Below are 22,908 nucleotides of genomic sequence, written 5' to 3' on the forward strand. Positions count from 1 at the left end.
TTATTCCCAGGTATCCTGTGGTTCTTGGTGCTATAGTAAATGGAATCGATTCTCTATTTCTGTATTTTCATTGTTGGTGTATAAGAAAGCAACTGATTTCTGTGCATTGATTTTGTATCCTGCCACATTACTGAAATGCTGTGTGAGTTCTAGTAGTTTGGGGGTGGAGTCCTGTGGGTTTTCCATGTAAAGTATCATGTCATCTGCGAAGAGAGAGAGAGTTTGACTTCTTCTTTGCCAATCCGAATACATTTATTTCTCTTTGTTGTCTGACTGCCTTTGCTTGGACTTCTAATACTATGTTGAACAACAGTGGTGAGAGTGGGCATCCTTGTCTTGTTCCTGATCTCAGTGGGAAGGCTGTCAGCTTTTCCTCATTGAGGAGGATATTTGCTGTGGGTTTTTCATAGATGGATTTTACAAAGTTGAGGAATGTTCCCTCTATCCCTATACACTGAAGAGTTTTAATCAGGAACGAATGCTGGATTTTGTCAAATGCTTTTCTGCATCAACTGAGAGGACCATGGGTTCTTCTCTCTTCTCTTATTGATTGGTTCTATCACACTGATTGATTTGTGAATGTTGACCCACGGCCTTGCAACCCAGGGATGAATCCCACCTGGTCATAATGGATAATCTTTTTAATGCACTTTTTAATGTTAGATCCTATTAGCTAGGATCTTGTTGAGAATCTTGGTGTCCATATTTATCAGGGATATTGGTCTGAAATTCTCCTTTTTGATGGGGTCTTGGTCTGGTTTGGGGGTCAAGGTAATGCTGGCTTCATAGAGTCTGGAAGTTTCCCTTCTGTTTTTATTTTTTGAAACAGCTTCAGGAGAATAGGTATTATTTCTTTTATGAGTGTTCGGTAGCATTCCCCAGGGAATCCATCAGGTCCTGAACTCTGGTTTGGGAGGAGGTTTTTGATCACTGCTTCAATCTCGTTACTAGATATCGGTCTATTCAGGTTGACAGTTTCTTCCTGTTTCAGTCTTGGGAGTTTATAGGTTTCCAGGAATACATCCATTTCATCTAGGTTGCTTCATTTATTGGCATATAATTGTTGATAATAATTTCCAATGATTGTTTCTATTTCCTTGGTGTTTCTATTTCCTTGGTCTCCCCTTTCATTCATAATTTTATTCATTTGGGTCCTCTCTTTTCTTTTGGATTTTTTTGTCCAATGGTTTATTGATCTTATTAATCCTTTCAAAGAACCAGCTTCTAGTTTCGTTGACATGTTCTACTGTAGCTCTAGTTTCTAGCTCACTGATTTCTGCTCTGATTTTAATTATTTCCCTTCTTGTGCTTGGGGTTGACTTAATTTGTTGTTGATTTTCCAGTTCTTTAAGGTGTAAACAGAGTTGGTGATTTTTCAATTTTTTTTTTTTTTTTTTTGAGTGAGGCTTGGGGGACCATGTATTTCCCCCTTAAGACAGACTTTTCCGTACCCCATAGCTTTGGGACTGAAGTGTCTTCATTCTCATTGGTTTCCATGAATTGTTCAAGTTCTTTGATTTCCTGGTTGATCTAAACATTCTTGAGCAGGATGGTCCTTAGCTTCCAAGTGTTTGAATTTCTCCCAAACTTTTTCTTGTGGTTAAATTCCAGTTGCAAAGCATTGTGGTCTGAGAATATGCAGGGAATAATCTCAACCTTTTGGTATTGGCTGAGCCCTGATTTGTGACCCAGTATGTGATCTATTCTGGAGAAGGTTCTGTGTGCCCTTGAGAATGAGTATTCTTTTGTTTTAGGGTGGCGTGTTCTGTATATAGCTACAAGGTCCATCTGGTCCAATGTGTCATTTAAAGCTCTTGTTTCTTTGTTGACTTTCTGCTTCGATGATCTGTCTGTTGCTGAGAGTGGCGTGTTAAGATCCCCTACAATTGATGTATTCATATCAATATGACTCTTTATTTTGATTAACAGTTGATTTACATAGTTGGTGTTCCTATGTTGGGGGCATAAATATTTACAATTGCTAGATCTTCTTGGTGGATGGACCCTTTAAGAATGATGTAGTGTCTTTCTCTATCTCTGACTACAGCCTTTAGCTTAAAATCTAATTTGTCTGATATGAGAATCGCTACCCCAGCTTTCTTTTGAGACCCGTTGGCATGAACGATGCTTCTCCATCTCTTCAGTTTCAGTCTGGATGTATCTTTAGGTTCTAAATGTGTCTCTTGTAGACAGCATATGGATGGGTCTGTTGTTTTATCCAGTCTGCAGCCCTGTGCTTTTTTATGGGAACATTTAGGCCATTCATGTTGAGAGTGATTATTGAAGGATAAGATTTTATTGTCATCATGTTGTCTGTGAAGTCCTTGTTTCTATAGGTTGTCTCTGTAAATTTCTGTTCTATGTCACTCTTGAGTTCTTTCTTCTTTTATAGAACTCCCCCTTAATATTTCTTGTAGTGCTGGCTTGGGGGTCATACAATCTTTTAAACTTTGCCAGTCTTGGAAGCTCTTTATCTCTCCATCCATTCTGAAAGTCAGCCTTGCTGGACAAAGTATTCTTGGCAACATGTTCTTTTCATTTAGTGTCCTGAATAGGTCTTGCAAGCCCTTTCTGGCTTGCCAGCTTTCTGTGGGCAGGTCTGACATTATTCTGATGGTCCTCCATCTGTAAGTAAGGAATCTCTTCCCCCTAGCTGGCTTTAAGACTCTCTGAAATCAGGATTCACAAATCTCACAATCACATGCCTGGATGTCTTTCTACCCTCATTGAGCTTGGGGAGTGTCCTCTCTGCCTCTATGACATATACCCTGGTTCCATTTCCCATATTAGGGAAATTCTTTTCTAGGATTGGTTCAATGATATCTTCTAGTCCTGTCTCTCTCTCCACCCCACTCAGGGATCCAAAAATTCTGACATTGGAACGTTTTATGGCATCATTTATTTCCCTAACTCTGTTTTCATGTCTTCTAAGATGTTTGTTCCAGGCTTCCTCTTGATCCTTATTTTCTATCAGTTTGTCTTCTAGATCACTAATTCGACCTTCTGACTCATTCACCCTAGCCGTTAGAGTCTTTGGATTAGATTGGATCTCAGTGTTCGCATTTTTAAGTTCTGCTGAATCAGCTCTCACTTCCATCCTTAGACATTCTCTGTCGCTACTAATGTCTTCTCCAACCTAGCCATTGCCTGGATAATTGTTACCCGGAATTCCATTTCCGACATATTGTTTATGCCCAAATCCAATAGTTCTGTGGCGGAGGTCACAGTCTCTGGATTTTTCCTCTGTTGGGTGTTCCTCCTCCTAGTCATTTTGGTGAGAGGTGGTTGAGGGGATGTGTAGCTGAATGTATCAGCCATGATCCAATCAGGATGCACCCTGGAAAGTTTCAGAGCAATTGGAAGTCACCCCCAAAAAGAAAAGAGAGAAATAGAGAAAACAAAAAACCCAGCCAAAATTAGCCCCCAAAGTAAGATTTATTTATAAGATACAAAAATAAACAAACAAAAAGACTGACAAAAGTTAAAAAAAAAAAAAAAAAAAAAAAAGGAAAAGAAAAGCCCTGTCCAAACAAAACCCAAGAATAAGATTTCTGTAGTACAAAACCAAATACACGGAAACACTGACAGAAGACTGAGATGGAAATGTGGTTACAAACCCTCGATGTGGGCAAGGAATGTTATTTCAGTTCTTGGGTGTGTCGTTATCCTTGCTGAAGGACTCAACTTTCCAGAGATACAGGGAAATGAAAACTAGTTTATTTAGGGAAGTAGTATTGAACAGGAAAAAAGGACTACCTTGACGCTTATATCTGTTTATGGATAAAAGCAAGAAAAAGAAAGGTATATGTATGAAAAAAGTTCAAGTTAAAAGGTTATTATGGAATATGTTGTATTAAACATATACTTGTAATGGCAAATAGGTTAAAAAAATAAAAGAACACGATTTGTGAAAATGAATTTTAAAAAAAGAAAAGTTGCATCTATGAAATATACAGGTTTGGGGCAATGGTGGGAGCTTAATATATTGATTTCCCCTGATGTTGGGGTTTTACAGTTTTATGGGGACCCTGTGGTTGTTGTCTTCTTGTTCTTTTGGCTTGTCTTCTGGGGCAGGGGATGTTTTTCGGTCAGTCTTGCTTGAACTGAGTCGTCCTGCCCCCATCAAGGGCTAGTGGAAACTGTTTTGTCAGGCTTTTGTTCTTTGGAGGTTTTTGATTTGGGGAGGCTTTTTCACCTTTTCAGAGGGTCAGAGCAAAGCAAACTGTCAGCACCCAGACTTCTGCCCCAGATGAGAAGCCCCAGTCTGCTCCCCTCTGAATGGTCCAGAACACACAGACTCCTCCTGTCCAAACTCTGCTGAACACGGCCACCTCCCATAGGCAGTGCGCACCCCAGCCACCCTCTCAGTGGTCCCCCCTCAGAGCCGAGTCCCCCGCTTGGCTCTGCACCCCCGTGCCACTAAAACCGTGAGCGATACTGTTGCAGGTGAGCTGGATCCCGGTGGCTGCCGTTGCTGGGACCGCTGTCTGGAGCCCGTGTCGAGTGCACACAGCCCCAGTGGCAGCACAGGCCACGGACGGCTGCGGGACCCAGGGACCGATGACTGGAGCCCCTGCTGGGCTCTCGCATGTGTGGGTGGGCGCTGGCTGTGTCCACCCTGGGACCCTGGGCCTGGGTCCATGCCTGTGGCCATCCGATCCCACCACTTGCCCCTTAAGACCTTTTGTTCTTTTTGAGTGCTGTTAACCAGTCACCAAGCTGATGCCGGTCCCCAAGCACAGGGCACTTTCGTATTGGGGTATTGTTTCCAATGGGTCACTTCTGGTGGCCCCTCCCCCTTCTGTCTATCCCCCAATATCAGTCCAGGCAAGCCCACTCCACTGTACGTCTCCACTGATGACCTTCTGCCGCTGCAGAGATCCAGAAGTATGTGATCTTCCATCTCAGGCTGATTTCATGGGTGTCCAGAGTGTTCTGGTAGATATTTAGCTCAATTCGGGGGACTGGTTGAAACAGGGTCTCCTGCTCCTCTGCCATCTTCCATAAGGAGCGATTTTTAAAGTTCATAATAATGGTAATAATGGTAATACTAGTAAGTCAGCCCACGGAGCTCTTTCTTTGCTATTCCCCCTTTTAAAGCTCCCCCTGGCCCTCAAACTATCCCTTGACGTGGGCGCTGTCACTGTCTTCACCCGAGGAAGGAAGGAGTGCAAGTCCAGTGAGAGGCAGAGAGAGCGAGCAAGAGAGAGAACCTGGCTTTCTTCGGAAAGCCACCTTCCCTGGCCACAGGAACACCGTGGGTGGGGGAGACCGTGGGTGGGGCGCAGAGCTTGGAGGAAGTGAAGTCTCCGAAACAGATCCAAGGGGCCTGGGAAAAAGAGCTGCCTGGGGACAAATAAAAGGAATGAATAGCAGAACTGAGGGCCTCGCTGAACTGAGAAACCAGAAATTTATAGAGAACCCAATCTGCGTTCTCTGCTGAGAGCAGCAGAGCAGAATAAATGGCTGATGGGATTCATCCTGGCTCCGAGACTGCTCTGTGAGCCTATGATTAAGACTCAGCCCTCCGATGTACTGCCCATGGTGTAAACAGTTCTCATTCTATTCTTGTGCTTTTTTCTTTCCCCCTCTCTGCAGGATGGCCAGGCTCATGAGAGCCCTTATTTCCAAAGTGCTGCTGTGCCCTGCCGCCAGCATTCCCAGGAGTCCATCCTGTCCCCCGGGACCCTGGATAAGCACTCCCACTGGGATCAAAATGAAGCAATCTTTTCTTCCATCAATGAGGGAAAAGAGGGGTCTCCTGCTCCATCAGAAAGTCTTGCCTTGGATCTCAGAAAGCCGCAGTGGGATCTGCAGACATTAACTTTCTTCTTGGGATACACGGAACCCAAGTGACTGCTGAAGATCACTTGTCCGGTGAGTTAAGGGGCAAGAACACACACTCTTCGGTTTTTCTTGATACCGTTTATGGCCGTTTCGTTCGTTTGTGTATTATCCCAAGGCTGTTCCCATGACCTCAGAGACAAACTGGTGACAAATGCTCAGACCCTAAAGACATGTGTATTTAGGGGGAAACAGCCTTTATTACAGAGACGTTGGTGTCATTGAGTTGCAAGCAAACATGTGGAAGAGACGGGAATTGGGACTGCTTGGAATTGTTTAGGCGGGGGGAGGCCAAGTCTGCATCCAGTGCAGAGCTGAGTGAAGGCTGATGGCTGTGGTGTCCTGTTCCAACTTTGCCTCTGTGGACCCTCTGTGGGGGCAGGTGGGCCGGAAGTCACAGGGTCTCAACCTTTTGAGAACCACAGCTGGTCCTTCTCCTCACCTGGATCCAGCCGAATCCTGCAATTCCAGCTCATTTCATTCCCCCTTTCCCAAGCGATTTTGTGTTTCTTCCAAGTAGGGAGAGGTTTAAAAAAAAAAAAAAAGTTAGAAATGTTCAAAAGCTTAGTATCAACTCTTCTCTCAAGTTGAGGCTTAAGAAAAGTGTTAACCCAGCGAGCTCTGTGTGTCCCCATCCAGTCCTCCTGAAGCCCCACAGATATGACCAGGACAGGGAGGTATGGGTCCACTCAGAGCCAGAACAATGCTGTGATGGAGATCCTTCTAAGCCTAAGACACGATAGACTCTTCTAGCTCTAGTCTGCTCATGGCCGCAAGGATGACCTCCCAACTGGTCTTTATGCTTCTATTTCAAAAGCATCCTTGCCAATGGTCCAGAATGATGAATGGGATCTGAGCTATTCAGACTGACTTTCCCTGGGCTTAGAGACAAGACGATGAAAATACCTGTTGGAATACCCATGTTAATCGGGTGATTCAGGGCAGGCTGTCCTGGCACCTGTCTCTCCCATGATCCCCAGCGTGGCAACCTGCCTTGTGGTTTTATTTCCATTGCTACGTGGCTGTGGAACTTTGGGAGAATCCCTCAAATTCCCAAACCTCCAGAGTCCCCAGCTATAAAATATGGGGACAAGACTTATTGATTAGCCCTGACCGAGATGACAAGTCGACATCATCTGTGCCGATCTAAGATGTGTGTGTGTGTGTGCGTGCGTGCGCGCGCGCGCGTGCGTTTTCATGTGAACCATCACTGACTTTGGCACATTTCCAGAAAAGTTGGATTTCCATTGGTTTGGTGTTTCCTTCTTGATCTATGAATCAACAAGCAGCTGACAGCTAAGGGAAGAAGGTCATCCTTTGACCTTGCTCTGGGATGGTGCTAAGGGAGACACAGACGGGAGCAAGGGCTGTGTCTGGAAGAATTTATGTTCCTTATTAAGTGGCTTGGCTCTGGTCAGCCTGCCTTCTGGGAGAAGATGAGCCTTGGTAACAAAGTCCTTCGGATACACTCCATCTCCCCACCCCAAATCCCTAACAACCTTCTTAATACAATCTTGTATTTTTAATCTTTTGTTAGTGCCTAGCTCTTTGGGCTTTAGCATAAATCTGGAGCATAAGAATACTCTTATGATTTGGGTAAATGCTACCCACGCGGTCGTTAATGCCTTTAGCACAGAGCGGTCTTTCTTTTCCCTCGGTCAGTTACCCCCGCCCCAGTGTCATGCTTCCATAGTGCCCTGAACATCCTCTCTCGTAACAGTGGAAACCTCCTCTGTACGCATTTCTCGTGTGACTGTCTTCCCCAGCACGCTGGGAGCCCCGGCAAGGCAGCTTTTCTCTCTCTCTCCTCTTTCAGTTGCCACTTGGTCGTCTATGCATTTATTTGTGGCATGAAAGTCGGAATGAAACACGGTTAACTCTAGAGCAGTGCGATATCCATCCCTGCACCCAGGGACACTGGCGAGTCTGGTGCACCAGCCATCAGCGGGCCCACATCCCGGGTATTTCCTCGGCCTTTACTTCCTGCCGGAGGACTGATGACCTCCTTTGACTACCTTGTCGCATAGGGCATTTTCACAATTAAAAAAAGTGAGTTCATGTAGCTCGTGTTTGTCAGGGATCCTTCCTCACCCGCAGGACAAGCTGATCTAGGAACTCAACTCTCCTCATGCCGGTTTGTTACACTAAAGCCTGAGGAGATCCCCCAACCCAACTTTATTTCCAGAAACATTTGAGAACAGGCACCTGGCCCAGTTTTCCCCTTTCTTTGTGTTGCACGTAAACTTGCGGGGGGCAGAGCTCTGGGCACAGCATTCGTAGCCCGGAGGCTTGAAAATGTCACTCCCATTTTCACCTCAAGAGGATCTGGTGGACCCTGTTGCATCTAAAAGAACCTTGAGTGTGGAGCAAGGGAAGGCCACACTGTGTGTGTATGGGGTTAGGGGAGGCCCTGATCAGCAGCCAGGGTTGCCTTTGTACGCCCGAAATCCTGCCAGTCCTGTGCTGCGGAGGTCTTGTCTTCTGGCTTGAGCTTCCAGCAACACCGTTGCTGCCTCATATTTTTTCTAAAGGTTTTATTTATTTGTGAGAGAGAAAGAGAGAGAGAGCACAAGCAGGGGCAGGAGCAGAGGGAGAAGCAGCTCCCCACGGAGCAAGGAGCCCGATGCGGGACTCGATCCCATGACCCTGAGATCATGACTTGAGCTGAAGGCAGATGTTAACGACTGAGCCACCCAGACGTCCCATGGTTCATATTCTCTGAACATTCTCATAATTGCCCAATCTTGGAACCCTGTAAAAGTGTGTTGTTATGAAAGGGGGATTGAGAACCTCCTCCTCCTCCTCCTCCTCCTCCTCCTTCAGGATCGCCTTCATCACCGTCATCATCACTATCCATTGTGTCATTCAAGCCCTTCATTCTTTTCAAAGACTTTATTTATTTGACAGACAGAGGTCACACGTAGGCGGAGAGGCAGAGAGAGAGAGAGGAGGAAGCAGACTCTGCGCCAAGCAGAGAGCCCGATGCGGGACTCGATTCCAGGACCCTGAGATCATGACCTGAGCCGAAGGCAGAGGCTTCACCCACTGAGCCCCCCAGGCGCCCCCCTTCATTGTTTTCGGATGCCCTCCATGCACCCATTCACTTTGACCACCAAAGAAACTCTGAGCAGCTGGTGGGGTAGGGATTAAGTATACCCATTTTAGAGATATGAAAACTAAGGCTTAGACAGCCAATGACACTTGTCCAAGACACACAGAGAGACCAGGACAGACCCCAGCCACGTCTCTGACAGCCGTGAGGCAGAGATTTTCTTCAGGGAATCACGGGGCCGAGGGTGGTCGGACGGGCAGGCGCAGTAAAGTAAGAAACGGGATGAGACTGAAGTCGTGGTTTGCGTCTGCGGTCGAAAGGAAGATAAACGAGGCTGCCGGGCGCTTCTGCTATTATTGCTGTTTGCTCTGAGCTGGTAGGTCTAAGTGGCAAGGCCACGGCGTTCATAGGTTTCGGGTACAGAAGAATACTGGCCAGCAGCGAGACTATGGGACGTGGACAGCTACACTCTGGGGAGGAATGAATTCTTTTCTCCTCCGAACCCCGCGCAGCGGCCTCTCCAGAGCTGTGAATCAGCCATTCGAGGGGAAAGAGGGGAATAGAAAATTAAATATAATTTATGCTTTGCTAATTGAAATCAAATACAAAACTCCATCTCCTGTGAGTTGCAATGCTCACGTTCAAATAGGGCGGAGGTATTATTAACCTGACTCTTTGAGCGGGCTGACTTAGCTTTTGTGGAGAGGAAATAATTCTTTTGTCAAGTTCACCCACTGAAGGGGACACGGTTTACCGGCTCACTCTGAGCCACGAGGATCAAGCCAGAGTAGGCACTGCAGGAAATAGACCTTAAGCATGTCAAGTTTGCATTTCTTTTCCAAACCATGAGCTCTCAACCATACAGCCATACAGACCCTTAAGACAAAAGCCGTCAAGCTCTCAAGGTTTCGGCCTCTGCCTGATTTCTCTGGAGAATTTAAGCCTGCTGCTAGACGCGGGATTTTATATACTTTAAGGGGAGCGGGGAGGTTCCCCGTTTTATTTTCCAGGTGAGTATGGCCTATGAAGTCGGCTCACCCTATTAAAAATGGATTTGCTTCTCATATTTACTTGAAGACCCGTAATGACTAGGCTGCTTTTTAAGCAGCACTTAAGGTGTCGATGTTCTGGGTTTATGGGGACGGAGAGACAGCCCCGGAGATGGAAAGCGGAAAGTGAGTGTAATTGAGGGGCTGAGCCGTGTGCGTCCACCCGGGTTAGAGGAGATGAGGGTGAGGCTAGGCTGGTGTAATGGTCCTTCTTAGCTGGTAGAAAAATATCTTTAAAGCCTTCTTGGAACCAGATGCTTCTTTGACTGTCTACATTGTGAGATCTCCCCTTACCTAGTTCCCACTGAGCTCTGCCCCCACAAAAAGAGACCATGTTTGTCCCAGGAAGCCGGGACTCTGGGGGCCACGTCTCTTGGGAGCAGTCCCCACATAGGAACACAAGAGGGCAAGACCGAGATGCCAGGGCAAAGACAGACACAATCACGACCTGCTTCTAGCTGTTCTCAATCCCAGCTCCCGTAGGAATGTTTTTGAAAGGACCGGTGCCTCAACTCGGTCCCAGAGCTCTGGATTCCACAGGGAAGTGTGGTCAGGGGTGATGGTCCGGAAGCTGTAGCCCGAGAAACCCCACAGCTGCCCCTGAGGGGAAGGACGCCCCCATCAGCCCCCAGAACTCTGTTCTGAACCAGCGGGCCCTGTCTTCCTTCAAAGAGATGGGTTCGTGGGTGCCTGTGTGTGTCTTCTTTTGCTTTGGTGGTGAAGGCATATTCGTTGCCTTTGGTTCAAAGACCACTTTCTTACCTGACAAAAAATCATCTGGAAGGTTGTTTGAGTCTAGTGTACCCGTCCACCGCTTGCTGGGATTAGTTAAGAGAAAGCTGCACTCCTTCGAGTCACTTCCTTTGTGCTGTTTGGAGGATTATCTGGCCGTGCAGATAGAAGCCCCTGGAAGATTCTCTAACCTGGGGCTTTCTGCCCACCCGGGGAGCAGAAGGGATCGTCCTGGAATGTGAGGGTGCGGCGGGGGTTGGGGGTGACCCATACAAACACACCATCGAAGCCCATCAGTCGGGTTGCATTAAGCTTTATAACAACACAGTTTTCATTTAGCGGGAGAAATGAGTTTAATGACAGGTGAACAGACTTAGCTCCCCCCACTCATACAGATTTCCAAATTTACTGGAACAGTTCCTGGTTTTAGAGATCTGTGAACAAGCGCTTGGTGTCAAAGGCGGCCTTTTAATCAAATCAAAGTAACGGGAAGGGACACGTGGTTCAGCAGCCCTTAGTGGGGGTGTCCGCAGACAGCCCCGGCCCTCCCCCGCAGCCGCAGGCTGGATGAGAAGACCGGCCCTGGAGGGGGTCGACACTCGGTCACTGCCTCATTGTGCCATCTCCGAAGAGAGTAAGGGAAGCATCAGATGACCGTGAGGGGGACACGGCGGGACAAACAAGATCCCCTGTTGGCTGTGTTGCTCAGGATTACCCATAACGGAAGACATGCCAACTCTCTGGTCCTTGCGCCTCTCAGGACCACAAGGGACAGAGCCCACCCCAAAAGCCTTCCTCAGAGCTGTGGTGTTGAGGGTCGTCACATACGGAGACCTCCCATCGAAAGATCTGGCCTTCATTGTCACCCCCCGAAATTACATTTATCTCTACCAACCACAGGGCTCAGAACTCAAAGGCAATCACATGGCCCCGAGGACAGGCACGCAGGCCTGATTCTTTCGTGAGGGCCTATGCCAAGCTTCACACAGCCCAGGACCCTCCTTGGAGGGCTCTTGGAAAGAAGGCTTCTAAAGGTGTCAGCTTTTATTTTTTTTGTTTGTTTTGTTTTCCGGTGAGGACCGTGCATGCCTCTGCCTTCATAAGGGGAGGAGGGACGTCAAAGGGTTGTGGGATGAGACCTTGAAGGAGGAGGCTAGAGACACCGCAGAGAAAAAGGACCTTGCTCCCTGGGAGTCCTGGAGCACTCAGCCACAAGTAGCATTCTGGAGAGAGGCCAAAGCGAAGGTTTGTACAGAAGAGGCTGTGCCAAAGGCAGGGCTAGGACTTGGGCTCCTGCAGTGGCCAAAGTAGACCTTCCTTCCTCTTTTCTTTTTTTTTTTTAATCACTTAAACATTCCTGGCATGGTCTCTGACCTTGACGGCTATTTAACCTGTCTTCAGAATTAGCAGAAGACAAGAATTAACTGTGGCTCCTGGTGGCCATCGGGTCAACCAGATGCCGCTGCCCTGGCAAACCCAGTGCCTCCACGAGGATGCCATGGGATCCATCCCTTTGCCTAAGCCTACAGCATTGGAAGCGATCCCGGGGGGCCAGAGGGCAGGGCGGGGAGGGATCTACTGGGCACTCCAGTGGGGCTGAGGCTACAGACCCCGCTGGGGGGACTTCAGGACTCGGGGAGAAGCCTCCGTGACTACTCACTAGCCTTCCCTCTGCTTCTCTAACTTCACTGGTCACCCTCTTCCCGTTCCCACTGGAAATCTTGACCAGTCATTTGGTAAAACATCATGTTGAAGGGTTTGTAGAATTTCTGCAGTCTGTGGATCACATCGGGGTCGATGCGCGGATGAGTCCGACCTTTGCTCTTGCCTAAGCATCTTGGGGCACTGCTGTCTTCCGGCTTCTTTAGACAAGGGAACCCCTTGGTTTTGTTGAAATAGAAATGTTTTTCAGTCACGACACGCTTGAGGCCTAGAAAATCCTGGACTTTGGCCATTTCCCCAGCAGGGTCCACTATGAGTCGCTCTCCGCTGACAAAGAGGATCTGGGAGAGCGGGAAATACTGGAGCCAGTTTTCCAGGTGCAGAGCGTAGATCCCTATCCGGATGGCACTCCAGGAGGCGTCGATCAGCCCTAGGGTCCGGTTTTTGAAGGCCAGCACCTCGAAGGTGGGGATCTCGGGTTTCTTGGACAGCGTCTGGGTGTAATCCGAGATGGCCCTGGTCACGGGGTTCCTCACCACCACGATCAGTTTGATGTCCTTGGCCATGGCGTGGATGCGCTTGGGGGCCTCGCTGGTCACAAAGTAACTCGGCGTCTTCTCCATGGTCACCTGCCCGTCCAGAGTCTTGGGCATCACGTTTCTGGAAGAGGAGAGAAAGGAAAGAGCCGTCACCCCCTCCAGAACCGCTTCGACCAATCGTGCACGACGGGCGACCGCCGGAGCTGCGTGGGCAGCTACAACAGAAAATTCGCTGATAAATCCCAAGGATTCTTTCTAACTCTGTCCCACTAAGGCTCTGATTATGGTCTGGTCAGGAAAGGCAGCAGAAGGCTTCCGCCGCCATCCTCGGGAACCTCGTACACCTGGGTTGGAGTGCTGCCCTATCTCCCACGAGTTACGTCCAACCGAGATACACTCTTAATTTCTCCGTGTGTGAGTTTGGTGTAATCTCTGAAGCAGGGTAAGGACAGTACTTGCTTCACACTGCAGAACGAGGATCAAGGGAGATAACACTTGTAAAGCATTTAGCACAGAATTGGGCACGTGCAAGAGCTTAATAAGTCAAGGGTATTACTAGTGTCGTAGCAGCTTTTGGAGAATGTTTGAGAGCCCCAAGAACTCAAAGATTATCTAGACCAGGGGTTGGCCAACTACTCCCTGCCTCTCTCTCTCTCTTTTTTTGGTATGACTAGATGCTAAGTCTGATTTTTAATCTCTTTTAAACGGATGGGAAAAAAACTCAACATAATAATAATAACATTTTGTGATGCATGAAAGTAAGAAATTCAGATTTCCATGCCCATAAATAAACCTCCCCTGGAACATAGCCACACTTCCTTACTGTCCCTGGTGGCTTCAGTGTGACAACAGCACAGCTGAGTAGCTGCACCAGGGGCTTGAAGACACACAGAACCAAGTGTATTTACTCGCTGGCCCTTTAGGAAAACCTATGCTGAGCCTTGACCTGGTCCAAAGGCCATCGCTGTGCAAGTGAAGGAAAGAAGCCCAGAGACAGGACCCAGAGAAGCTTCATGACCCGACCCAGCACAGTCACGTCCCTCCACTCCCCTCTGTAAAATCCTAAAGCAAGTGCAGAACAAGAACTACATACAGTGTGAACCCACCTAGCATGGGTCTGGTTCTAGAAACGGATTCTTCTTGACCTTGCTCTGATGAGGAAAATCTGTGTTCTGAGGGGGCTGACGGATCCCGCAGGGGAATCCCAGTCCCGGCCCCAGGGCCACTGCAGACTCTCCCCTGCCCTGCTGGCCGCAGCCACACGGGTGGCAGAGATGGAAGTCAAAACGTACCTAACGGCCCCCTTGCCGGTGCTCGGGGCTCAGGCCGTGAGAGATTGCTCTCTTCTGGGCCCGCTAGCATGAAATAAACCTCTGGTCTTCCACGGTCTCCGAGGCCGCTCCAGTTTTTTGGCCAGGATCTGGTCTGTGTTGCGTAACATTTGGCTCCCTGACCGGGAAATCCAACCGCACTGGCCCCTTGTTGCTACTGGTTTGGGGGCCGTGACGATGATGGGACGGGGGGTCGGAGCGGAGCAGGCGAGGCCTGTCTTATCTTCAGCGTCTCCCACCTGGTCGCCTCCGACGGGCCCCGAGCCACTGTTTCCAGTGGACTCCAGGAGACTTGGCAGGGGAGGACCTGGTCCCCACGCCGGATTCCAGTAAGGCCCGGGGCCATAGGACCGGTCATACCCACCTGTCCGGGGGTGGGGGGTGGGGTGGGGAGGAGAGACTGATATCCTCCAGGAGACCTCCAAGGTCTCACAGGCAGGACTTCCCAGGGAGGGAGGTCCCTCAGGTCAGAAACCCCCAAAAGGGAGGACAGAAAGGAATTTCACAGGTCAGGGCCTCCTGGGGGGCGTGGAGGGGGCGCGGACTGTAATGGCTTCGGTGTGGCTGCGTGAGGGGACGAGCGGTTTGACCCGGCTTGTCAGAGGGGCTGACTCTGTGGCTCCACGGCCTTGAGACTACGGAGTCTGAGTGGGCCCCGACCTGCTTCCCTGGTGACCTCATAGGCTCTATGGCGAGCCCTTCGGGGTGCCAGTCTGCAGTTTACACGGACTCGCTATGGCCAAGAGGCCCCCAAGGAGGGCGGACAGGCGGGCATCTGACCGGTCTGTCCTCAGCAGGGGCAGCCCCCCTCTGTGTGTCTCTGCGCCACCGCATACCGGGACATCACGACGGGATCAGGGCAGAGAAACCTACGGTCCTAGACTGTATGGCCAACATTTCAGGAAGGGGTTTTCAGAGACTATGCAGTTAAGATGCATCCCGGCAAATTGAGTTAGAAGGGCCACCTTTAATGTCGGCTGGCCTTCAGAAGGGACACTGGATGTCCCAACGGATCGTCGAGTGTGACAACTTGTAACAGGAGAACCAGGACACCACGACCAGTTTCTGCACATGGACTCCTGGCTAGGAATTGCCCAGCGCCCTCCCCTTGCAACAGGCAGGGAGAGGCCAGGGTATTAATGGCCTCATCCAGGCGGCCCAGAGAGACCGGCAGAAGCCCCTGCTCCACAGACCCCAGCAGGACACCCCACGGCTAACCTGACCCTGCCCCTCCATACGCCCCGAAGGCTCCTACACGTGCCCCCCTAGTTCCAGACACTCCACTGCCGCTGGTCTCACTGTGCTCCAGGCCCAGAGGGTCCCCTTTGTCTGGGACCAGCAGCCAGGCTGCACCCCGAGCCGGGCCAAGTACCCTCCAAATGCCGGTCCAAGAGAAGCGAGACCCTGAGAGGCACAGTAAAGACAGGACAGCCCAGGCCGACCATTCCATGCTGTATCATCAACCTTTCTCCACCACCGACCCCCTCAGAGGGACACACGGGCCACCTGTTCATTCTGGGAAAGGGATTTCAGAGTGGCCCCGTTGGCAGGTCTGTAAGGCGGAGAGGCCCAAACCACTGAAAGTGGGGAAAAGCCAGCGCCTCCTTGGCCAGGGATCAATGTGCCTCCGGTAAAGACAAGGGGACCTTATAGGCCTTGGGGAAGACTGAGGGGAACTGAGCCGCCGCCTCCTCGGCCCCGGTGAGCCCACGTCAAAATAAAAATAGGAGCCAACCAGTGACTTCCATGGTTCATACTGGGGCCGAGCACTCTGCTGTCATCTCCACAGTGGCCCCTTCAGCAAAAGGACTGCAGCCATCCTTGGGCCACGGGGACATGGGTGATACAGCAGCCCTTGGGCCGGGCTCGTCAGTGTAAATTCGGGGGCCACAAGGTCTGACCTGGATTCCTTTATCTACCGGATTACCCCACCCTGCTCCTGGGCTGAGATCTACTCTCCAGGCTTGGGGCTCAGATAAAGTTTGAGCCCACTGGGCATACCAGCCTCCGATTAAACCCAAGGCACAAGGAGAGCAGGTCTCTAGTACTAGCGATTACCACACCAAGAAAAAACGGAGGCTATTCCGCGCCCAGGCCCGGCCAAGTGGCCTGCCGGAGTTCAGGTTCACCTACAGTAGGGGCTGAAGACAACCCAACGGGACTCGCCCAGAATCAGCCCCTATCACTGCTAACTGATCCCGGGAGCCCTACCCCAGAGGCAAAGGCAATGGCCCCTCTGACAAAAAGCTAAGACTGGTATTCGCGAACATCTGGCCAGACTTAAAGGCGCAGGTACCTGATTGAGTGCCAGTCGGCCAGGAATACCCAGTTATGCCAGTTATGAAGCCAGCAGGGGACATGGACCAGCCCGAGACCTGCGGGCCATCAACAAGGTAGCCGTCTCCCTGCACCCAGTGGCCCCAAATCCACGCACCTCCTCCAGGATGTGGACGACCTCCTCCTCGCCAGGGTCGCACAAGAAGACAGCACAAAAGGCACAAAGGCCCTCTGAGGGCTCCTGTCAGACTCGGGATACTGAGCCTCAGGGAAGAAGACACTAATCTGCCAACAGGTCCATTACCTTGGTTTCCTCCTTACCCAAGGGGAGAAAAAGCCTAGGTCAAGAGAGAAAAAAGTCATCACCCCCTTGCCACAGCCCCAGACGAAAAAGGGCCGACGAGAACTCCTGCGGGGCTACAGGACTGTGCCGCATCTGGATTCCGGGGTTCTCGGCAACAGCAGCACCCTGCTGTAATCTCTTAGGGGGATTGAATCGAGAACCCCCGGCCCGGACTGGAAAGCAGAAGCAGCCCTCACAGGGATGAAGGCTGTACTGGGCCCGGGCTCCAGCCCTGGGCCTCCCAAACATCGAATCTCTGTGTCCATGATCAAGCAGCGCGTGGTTACTCACCCGGACTGCTGGGCCCCGACACCGGCCACGTACGTATCTGTGGACCCGACCGGACCCCGCAGGGCGCTCGCAGCCACAGGCCTACTCGGGACGCAGACAAGCTCGCCTGGGACAAGAACTTAACCTCAAGCTCCCTCCTGCAGTTGGATCCTCACGAACACCCAGGGGCACCGCTTCCTGCCCAGCTCTCGGCCTGCCCAGTACCAAGGGCTCCTCTGCGAGAACCCACGGGTCACCCTTGAGTCGGTGAGGACATTAACCCCAGCAACCTTTCTCCCCACGGAAGAGGGGCGACCAGAGCACAGCTGCTCCGATGGAGTCTGCGCGAGCGTCCAGATCACGGGATCGAGCCGTGAAGAATCCAGAGCTCACGCAGTTCAGCGACGGTGGCAGTTGCCTACAACAAGGTGCCCGAGAAGCGGGCTGTGCAGTGACCACGACCACTGAGTCCTAGAGGCTAAGGCGTTCGCAGCGGGACGGTCGGCCCAGCGGGCTGCACTCCGCGCCTCCGTCCGAGCCCGCACCTGCAGTGAAGGCCAGCGGGTCAGCGTCCACACTGACGCCCGCCCCGCCTTTGCTCCTGGGCCTGTCCAGCGGGCCGTGTACAGGGCGAGGGCCCTCCTCGCTGCCGCAGGAAAAGCTACCCCAACAAAGAAGGCAACAGAAGCTCCTCGGGGCTGTCTGACTTCCAGAGGATATAGCAATCCTGCAGGATCCCGTGGCCGGTCTATGCTTGGCCCCCTGCGGGTCCACGGCACCCCGGGACGCTTGGTTACTCCACTTCCAAACTCCGTGCCTGCAGCGCCTTCCAGAAAAGTCACATCAGATTGGAGATAAAGAGAAAAAGACAACTTCAGGCCCCGGGGGCCGCCCCCAATAAATGACAACAGTGCACCGCTGAGCGGCCCCAATCTCCTTAGTGTCCCGGTGCACCCCTTCGAGGCCGGAGACTCAGTCCGGGTCAGAGACAGGAAAAGGGACCCCCTCGGACCACAGTGGACAGCGCCTCACTCTGTGGTGCTCACCACGCCTTCTGCCCTTAAGGTCTCTGGTGTCACCCCGGGGTCCACCGCTCCAGAGTGGAAAAGCCCATCACGCGCACGAGAAGCCGCAGCAGTGGAAGGTCCGGCCAAAGCCCCCAGACCTGCTGCGGCTTCGCCTCTGACCAGACCCCACCGGCGGACGGACCCCTGTGTGCCTGGTCCCGGGTTCCCACCGGCACCACGTCCCTCCTCCCGGGGTCGGACTCTACACAGCTGCCCCTTCTGGCTGGGCTTTCCCGCAGAGACTTGCCATGCTGTTGTTGATCGGGTGACCCTAGGGTGTTGTCCCCTGTCCTGGGGACGGACTAGCCAGGACGGCACCCTCTAGCTAAGGTCGTGGCCCCCACCTGCGCTGGCCGTCCCCCGTCTACTCCTAAGCGCGTTTCACTACGGCTTGGCCCACCCCGGCCAGGCCCGGTCTTCTGCTACCTGGTGTGTCGCTCCTCCTCGCCGCCTTCAGCCTGCCCGACCCGGCCGCGGGGCGCGGACACCCCCCAGAATCCATCACGCTGGCCTGTCCGCCTCCTGCCGGATCTCTCAGTCCCCCCGGAGCCACCCTCCGCGTCCATGGAAACGTCTGGCCGCCCCGACGCTCCCCCAGGGCCGTTCCCCTTCGCGTGCACCTGCTGGCCGTGTCGGGAGCGGCCCTGGGCGCCACCGGCCTGGAAATGTCAGGGCTTCCGTACCGGGGGCAGCTCAGCAGCTCAGCAGGGCGGTGTTCCCGGCCTCGCTCAGCCCGGCCCTGCGGGGGGGTCCCCGAAACTCCGACCCAGGGGCAAGAAGGAGTAAGTCCTGGGGGGAGGCACTCCAGCACGCGACTGTGGGGGTTCCCTCTCACAGGGGTCCCCGGGGTCCGGCCCCCTCGTCGGCCCCTCCTCCCGCTCCTCCTCACAGCGGCATTTGGTCCTTGTGTTTTCAACGTCCTCACCAGGTTCCTCGCTGCACAGAGCGCCGAGGTCAGACTCTGTTGCTCCTCAGTCCCTACCGCCCCGTAAATAATGAAGATCTCGCCCTCTCAACCAGGTGTCTAAAGCGGCACCCAGGGGGCAGTGATAAGGCTGGCCCATCCATAAGGGGAATCCCAGGCCCGGCCCCAGGGCCACTGCACACTTCCCCTTGCCTCACCGGCCAGCCCTAAGAGTGACACAGATAGGGCAGGAAACATGTATCAAGTATCCCTCTTGCCTGTGCTCGGGGCTCAGTCCCAGAGATGACGCTCTTCTGAGCCTGCTAGCGTGAAATAAGCCTCTGGTCCTCCAAGGTCTCCATGTGTCGCTCGTTTTTTTGGCCCGGGTCCAGTCCACGTTCTGTAACAGCTCCTCCCGAGCTTGCCCAGGGAGCCTGTGGCCGATCCCACGCCACGTCTCTCGGTGTCCTTCCCCAGTGCGCATCCCCACGCCTGCCTCTCCGTCTGTGTCCCCTTCAGAGTGGCCTTGGTCCCGTTTGGGAGCCTCAAGTCATTAAAGTGATCTTGATGCTGTTGCCCCCCAGTCCCAATGTGGCAGGCCTATCAGTGCTAAAAGAGGCTGGGGATCCTAGGACACAGTCAACTTGCTACAGGCACAGGTAGACCGAAGTTAATCGCCGACAAACGTGTTGTACCTGTTGGTAAGTGGCCATCTGCCACCATGTGCTCCATTAAATCTGTGTACTTCTGAGCCCTGCACCAAAGTGGTCTATTTAGGATTACACAAGACCTCTTTGTTGTGATGACATGCTTTTAAATGTCTCAGCTAATAAAACTTAATACAGACGAAGATCCCTTAGCTTCCCCCACCATAATTAAATTTATTTACTATCGCGTGTGTGGAGAAAAAATGACTTTTCTTTTATCTCTAATTCACATGCTCTGTCAATAATTAATTGCTACTGGGTTTTGAGCCTTCTTGGCAAGCACTCTAATTCGGCAATAGGAATCTGCCTGGTAGAGAGCTTCACAGAGAGTCGGCTGTGGTTGTCGTGTAAGGGCGGGACGGCCAGAAGTCTTCCGATCAAAGCGATCACCCCAGCCGTAGTCATGCCCATCTTGGACTCACACACTCTCCCAAGTGGTCTGAACATCTCTACGTGCCTGTTTGGCTCTCGCCAGATTTGAACCGTCTCATTTGGAGGGGCAGGGCTCGGGAACGCAGAGCCTTTCGGGGTCAGATGTGTAGGACTGAAGACTTCCTGACTACGCCTGCCACAGAGAAGTTGACACAACCTGAATTTACTCTGAAGTCTGGAAGCCCTCTAGAACGTGTCCTTACCCCACAAGGAGCCCCAGGTTTCTCATCTCAAAAAAAACAGAGCTAAGCCAAGTCCCTCCCTTTTGGGATTAGCACGAAGATCAGATGTTGTAGCACAGGTAAACCACTTAGCAGGGTACCCGGGGAACGCCAGAGTCTTTAAAACCTACACCAGGTCCACAAGACCTTCGGCCTGGCAATGCTCAGAGAAAAACAAGGAAGAAATACTCCTATTTGACCACATGGCCTGAAACTGAACAACCGGAAGAAAGAACGGTGGGAGGGGTAAGGGGTGTTCTCGCTCACGTCCGCAACACCAACCACACGTCCTGACCTGCAGGCTGCTGACAGACGAATGCAGCCCAAGTTCAAGGAACATGCTCATGTCCCACTTCTGTTTCAGCTGGAGAGATACAGTCTCTTAGTATAAAACTCATGCCGCATTATGAAAATATTAAGCAAGCAAGGCATTTTGATGCCCAAAATACCTGAAGATAGGTACCTGTACAGGGCCCTAACCAGATTTTTACGGTTTCACATATACGGTTGTTTGCTTATTTCATGTTTATTTTTCCTTTAGTGCCAGAGCAGCTGCTGGATTTTCCTCATTTGTTCTCTGCCATTCACGTCACCGCCGCGCTGGGTCTTCACGATGGGCGCCTTTCTCAGTCACCTCCTTCACTCCGGCTAATTGCTACAGTCTGTCAAGACACGTGAGGGATCTCTAATCTCTACCTGAAGCATCTCGGAGGAGATGGCCAGTGAGTGCCCCGCCCCGTGCTCAGTGCCACAGGGAGCGAGAGGGGGGTGCCGGGGAAGGCAGAGGGGAGCAGAGGGGTCTAGGGGGCACACGCGGTGAGACCATCTCATTGGCAGTATGGGCAATCTGTTCTGCCTCTGGGAAGTAGCCCTCCCCCTTCCCGAAACGCATTCCACACCAGTTATAGTCCGTCCGTCCGTCCGTCCTTCCTTCCTTCCCAAATTCCTTTTCATTGCCATAGTCCTTGCTAACTACCGGTGTCATAGACCTTAGCACACGGTGGTAACAGGATTTGTCCCCCAGCCCTTCGCGGCTAAGTCTCAGTCCCTCAAAGCTGCAGACAACGTTCAGTTCACCCCCGTATCCCTCAGGTCTAACCCAGGGCCCGCCACATACGGCAGCCGCGCCCTCCCTGTGTGGGGTCGACGGATGAATCCATGAATGGATCAGGAAAGCCTGATCCCTGGATGTGAGAGCTGGGGCGCAGCTCGGAGGGCACGGCCCCTCTAAGTAGGTTTGCCACGCATGGAGGGCTCGGCGTGAGCGCGCTCTGTGCCAGCCTTGCCTGGAAGACATGCACTGCCGTGTGGACCATATGGTGAGAAAACGCCGCATCTGGGCTTGGAACAGCTTGTTAACAGTATCTGGGGTGCTCAGAGCAGCCGTGACATCAACGTCAACACACAGTCCTAAAGCGAGAAGCGTTCTGCGAGATCACACATCTGCTCTCGGAGCCCCCAGTGTTTGTAAGCCGCCATCCAACGTGCTCACCCTCCCCGCCCCACTCCTGCTGGAGGTGGGGGCTGCTTTGCAGAGCACAAGCCCAGTGTGAGCGCAGGTCAGCCCCCGGGGGCCTCTCCAGAGACACCGATAACCAAAGTTACCACATACCAGTCACGGAGGGCTCGCTCCCGGCTGTGCTTTGTGATCTGAACCCAAAGTCTGATGCTGGACCCACTTCTCTAAGCACTTTCAAGTCACTGGACTCTCCAGCCTCGCTGGTTAAGCGCACAGACTCCAGACTTTCCGAGTCTGGATCCACTTACTTATTAGCTGTGTGACCCTGGGTGAATGACTTAACCCTGGTGATCTGTGTGTGTCTCAATCTCATTATCTGGAAAGCGGGCATCGCACTACTGAGATCCATCTCAGAGGGATTTTATGAAGATGAAGTAAGTTCATATCGAACAGAGTCCCTTATATGGAGAAGGTTCTCAACACGTTAGCTATGAACATTTCAACACCTCTCTTAAGATGACGCACCTGTTCTTCCCATTCTAGAGATCCAGGAACTGAGGCCCAGTGAAATGGATTTGTTTGTCCAAAGTCACAAAAGTGGCGTTGAAATTCCGTCCCAGATCTGTCTCGCACCACAGACAGCCCGACCTCCTCGCAGTTGCCTGACCATGCTTAACGCAACTAGAGAGACTAGGCAAGGTTACAGGACTGGCCCAAGGTCACTTGGGTGGCAAAGCTGAATGTTAAACTGAGCCTCATTATGTTATGTTGTAAAGGTGGGCTGTCACTGACTTCCCACTGGGAGTTACAGAAACCCAGGCCAGAATCCCCAGAAATTCTTGCCAGATCAAGCTACATCGTTCAATTTGTGATATCTCTCTCTGGGGACTCCTCAATTGAAGCAAATGGATACCATCATGAACGCCGAGGGAGAAGGCAATCACCCGTGTTAGATATAAAGTGCCCATTCTCTCTGGAAGGGTCAGTGGCAAAGCTTGCCTTCGGCTTGCCCGAATTGG

At 51.8% G+C, this 22,908-nt stretch overlaps 1 protein-coding gene across 2 annotated transcripts in view; it reads right to left on the minus strand.

The window, feature by feature from the left end:
- Positions 1 to 10,655: 10,655 nt before the first annotated feature.
- HS3ST4 (heparan sulfate-glucosamine 3-sulfotransferase 4) overlaps positions 10,656 to 22,908 on the minus strand; it is a 390,917-nt gene continuing 378,664 nt past the window's right edge. The window contains exon 2 of one of the 2 annotated variants that reach the window (XM_004774044.2): positions 10,656 to 12,999. In XM_004774044.2, the coding sequence (XP_004774101.2) occupies positions 12,363 to 12,999 (637 nt within the window). In that variant the 3' untranslated portion in view covers positions 10,656 to 12,362. The remainder of the gene's footprint in view (positions 13,000 to 22,908) is intronic. The other variant, XM_045072610.1, reaches the window with a different exon arrangement.

This window comes from Mustela putorius, unplaced genomic scaffold (genome assembly GCF_011764305.1).
Source record: "Mustela putorius furo isolate JIRA1106 unplaced genomic scaffold, ASM1176430v1.1 tig00004039_pilon_pilon_pilon, whole genome shotgun sequence".
Lineage (NCBI taxonomy): Eukaryota > Metazoa > Chordata > Mammalia > Carnivora > Mustelidae > Mustela > Mustela putorius.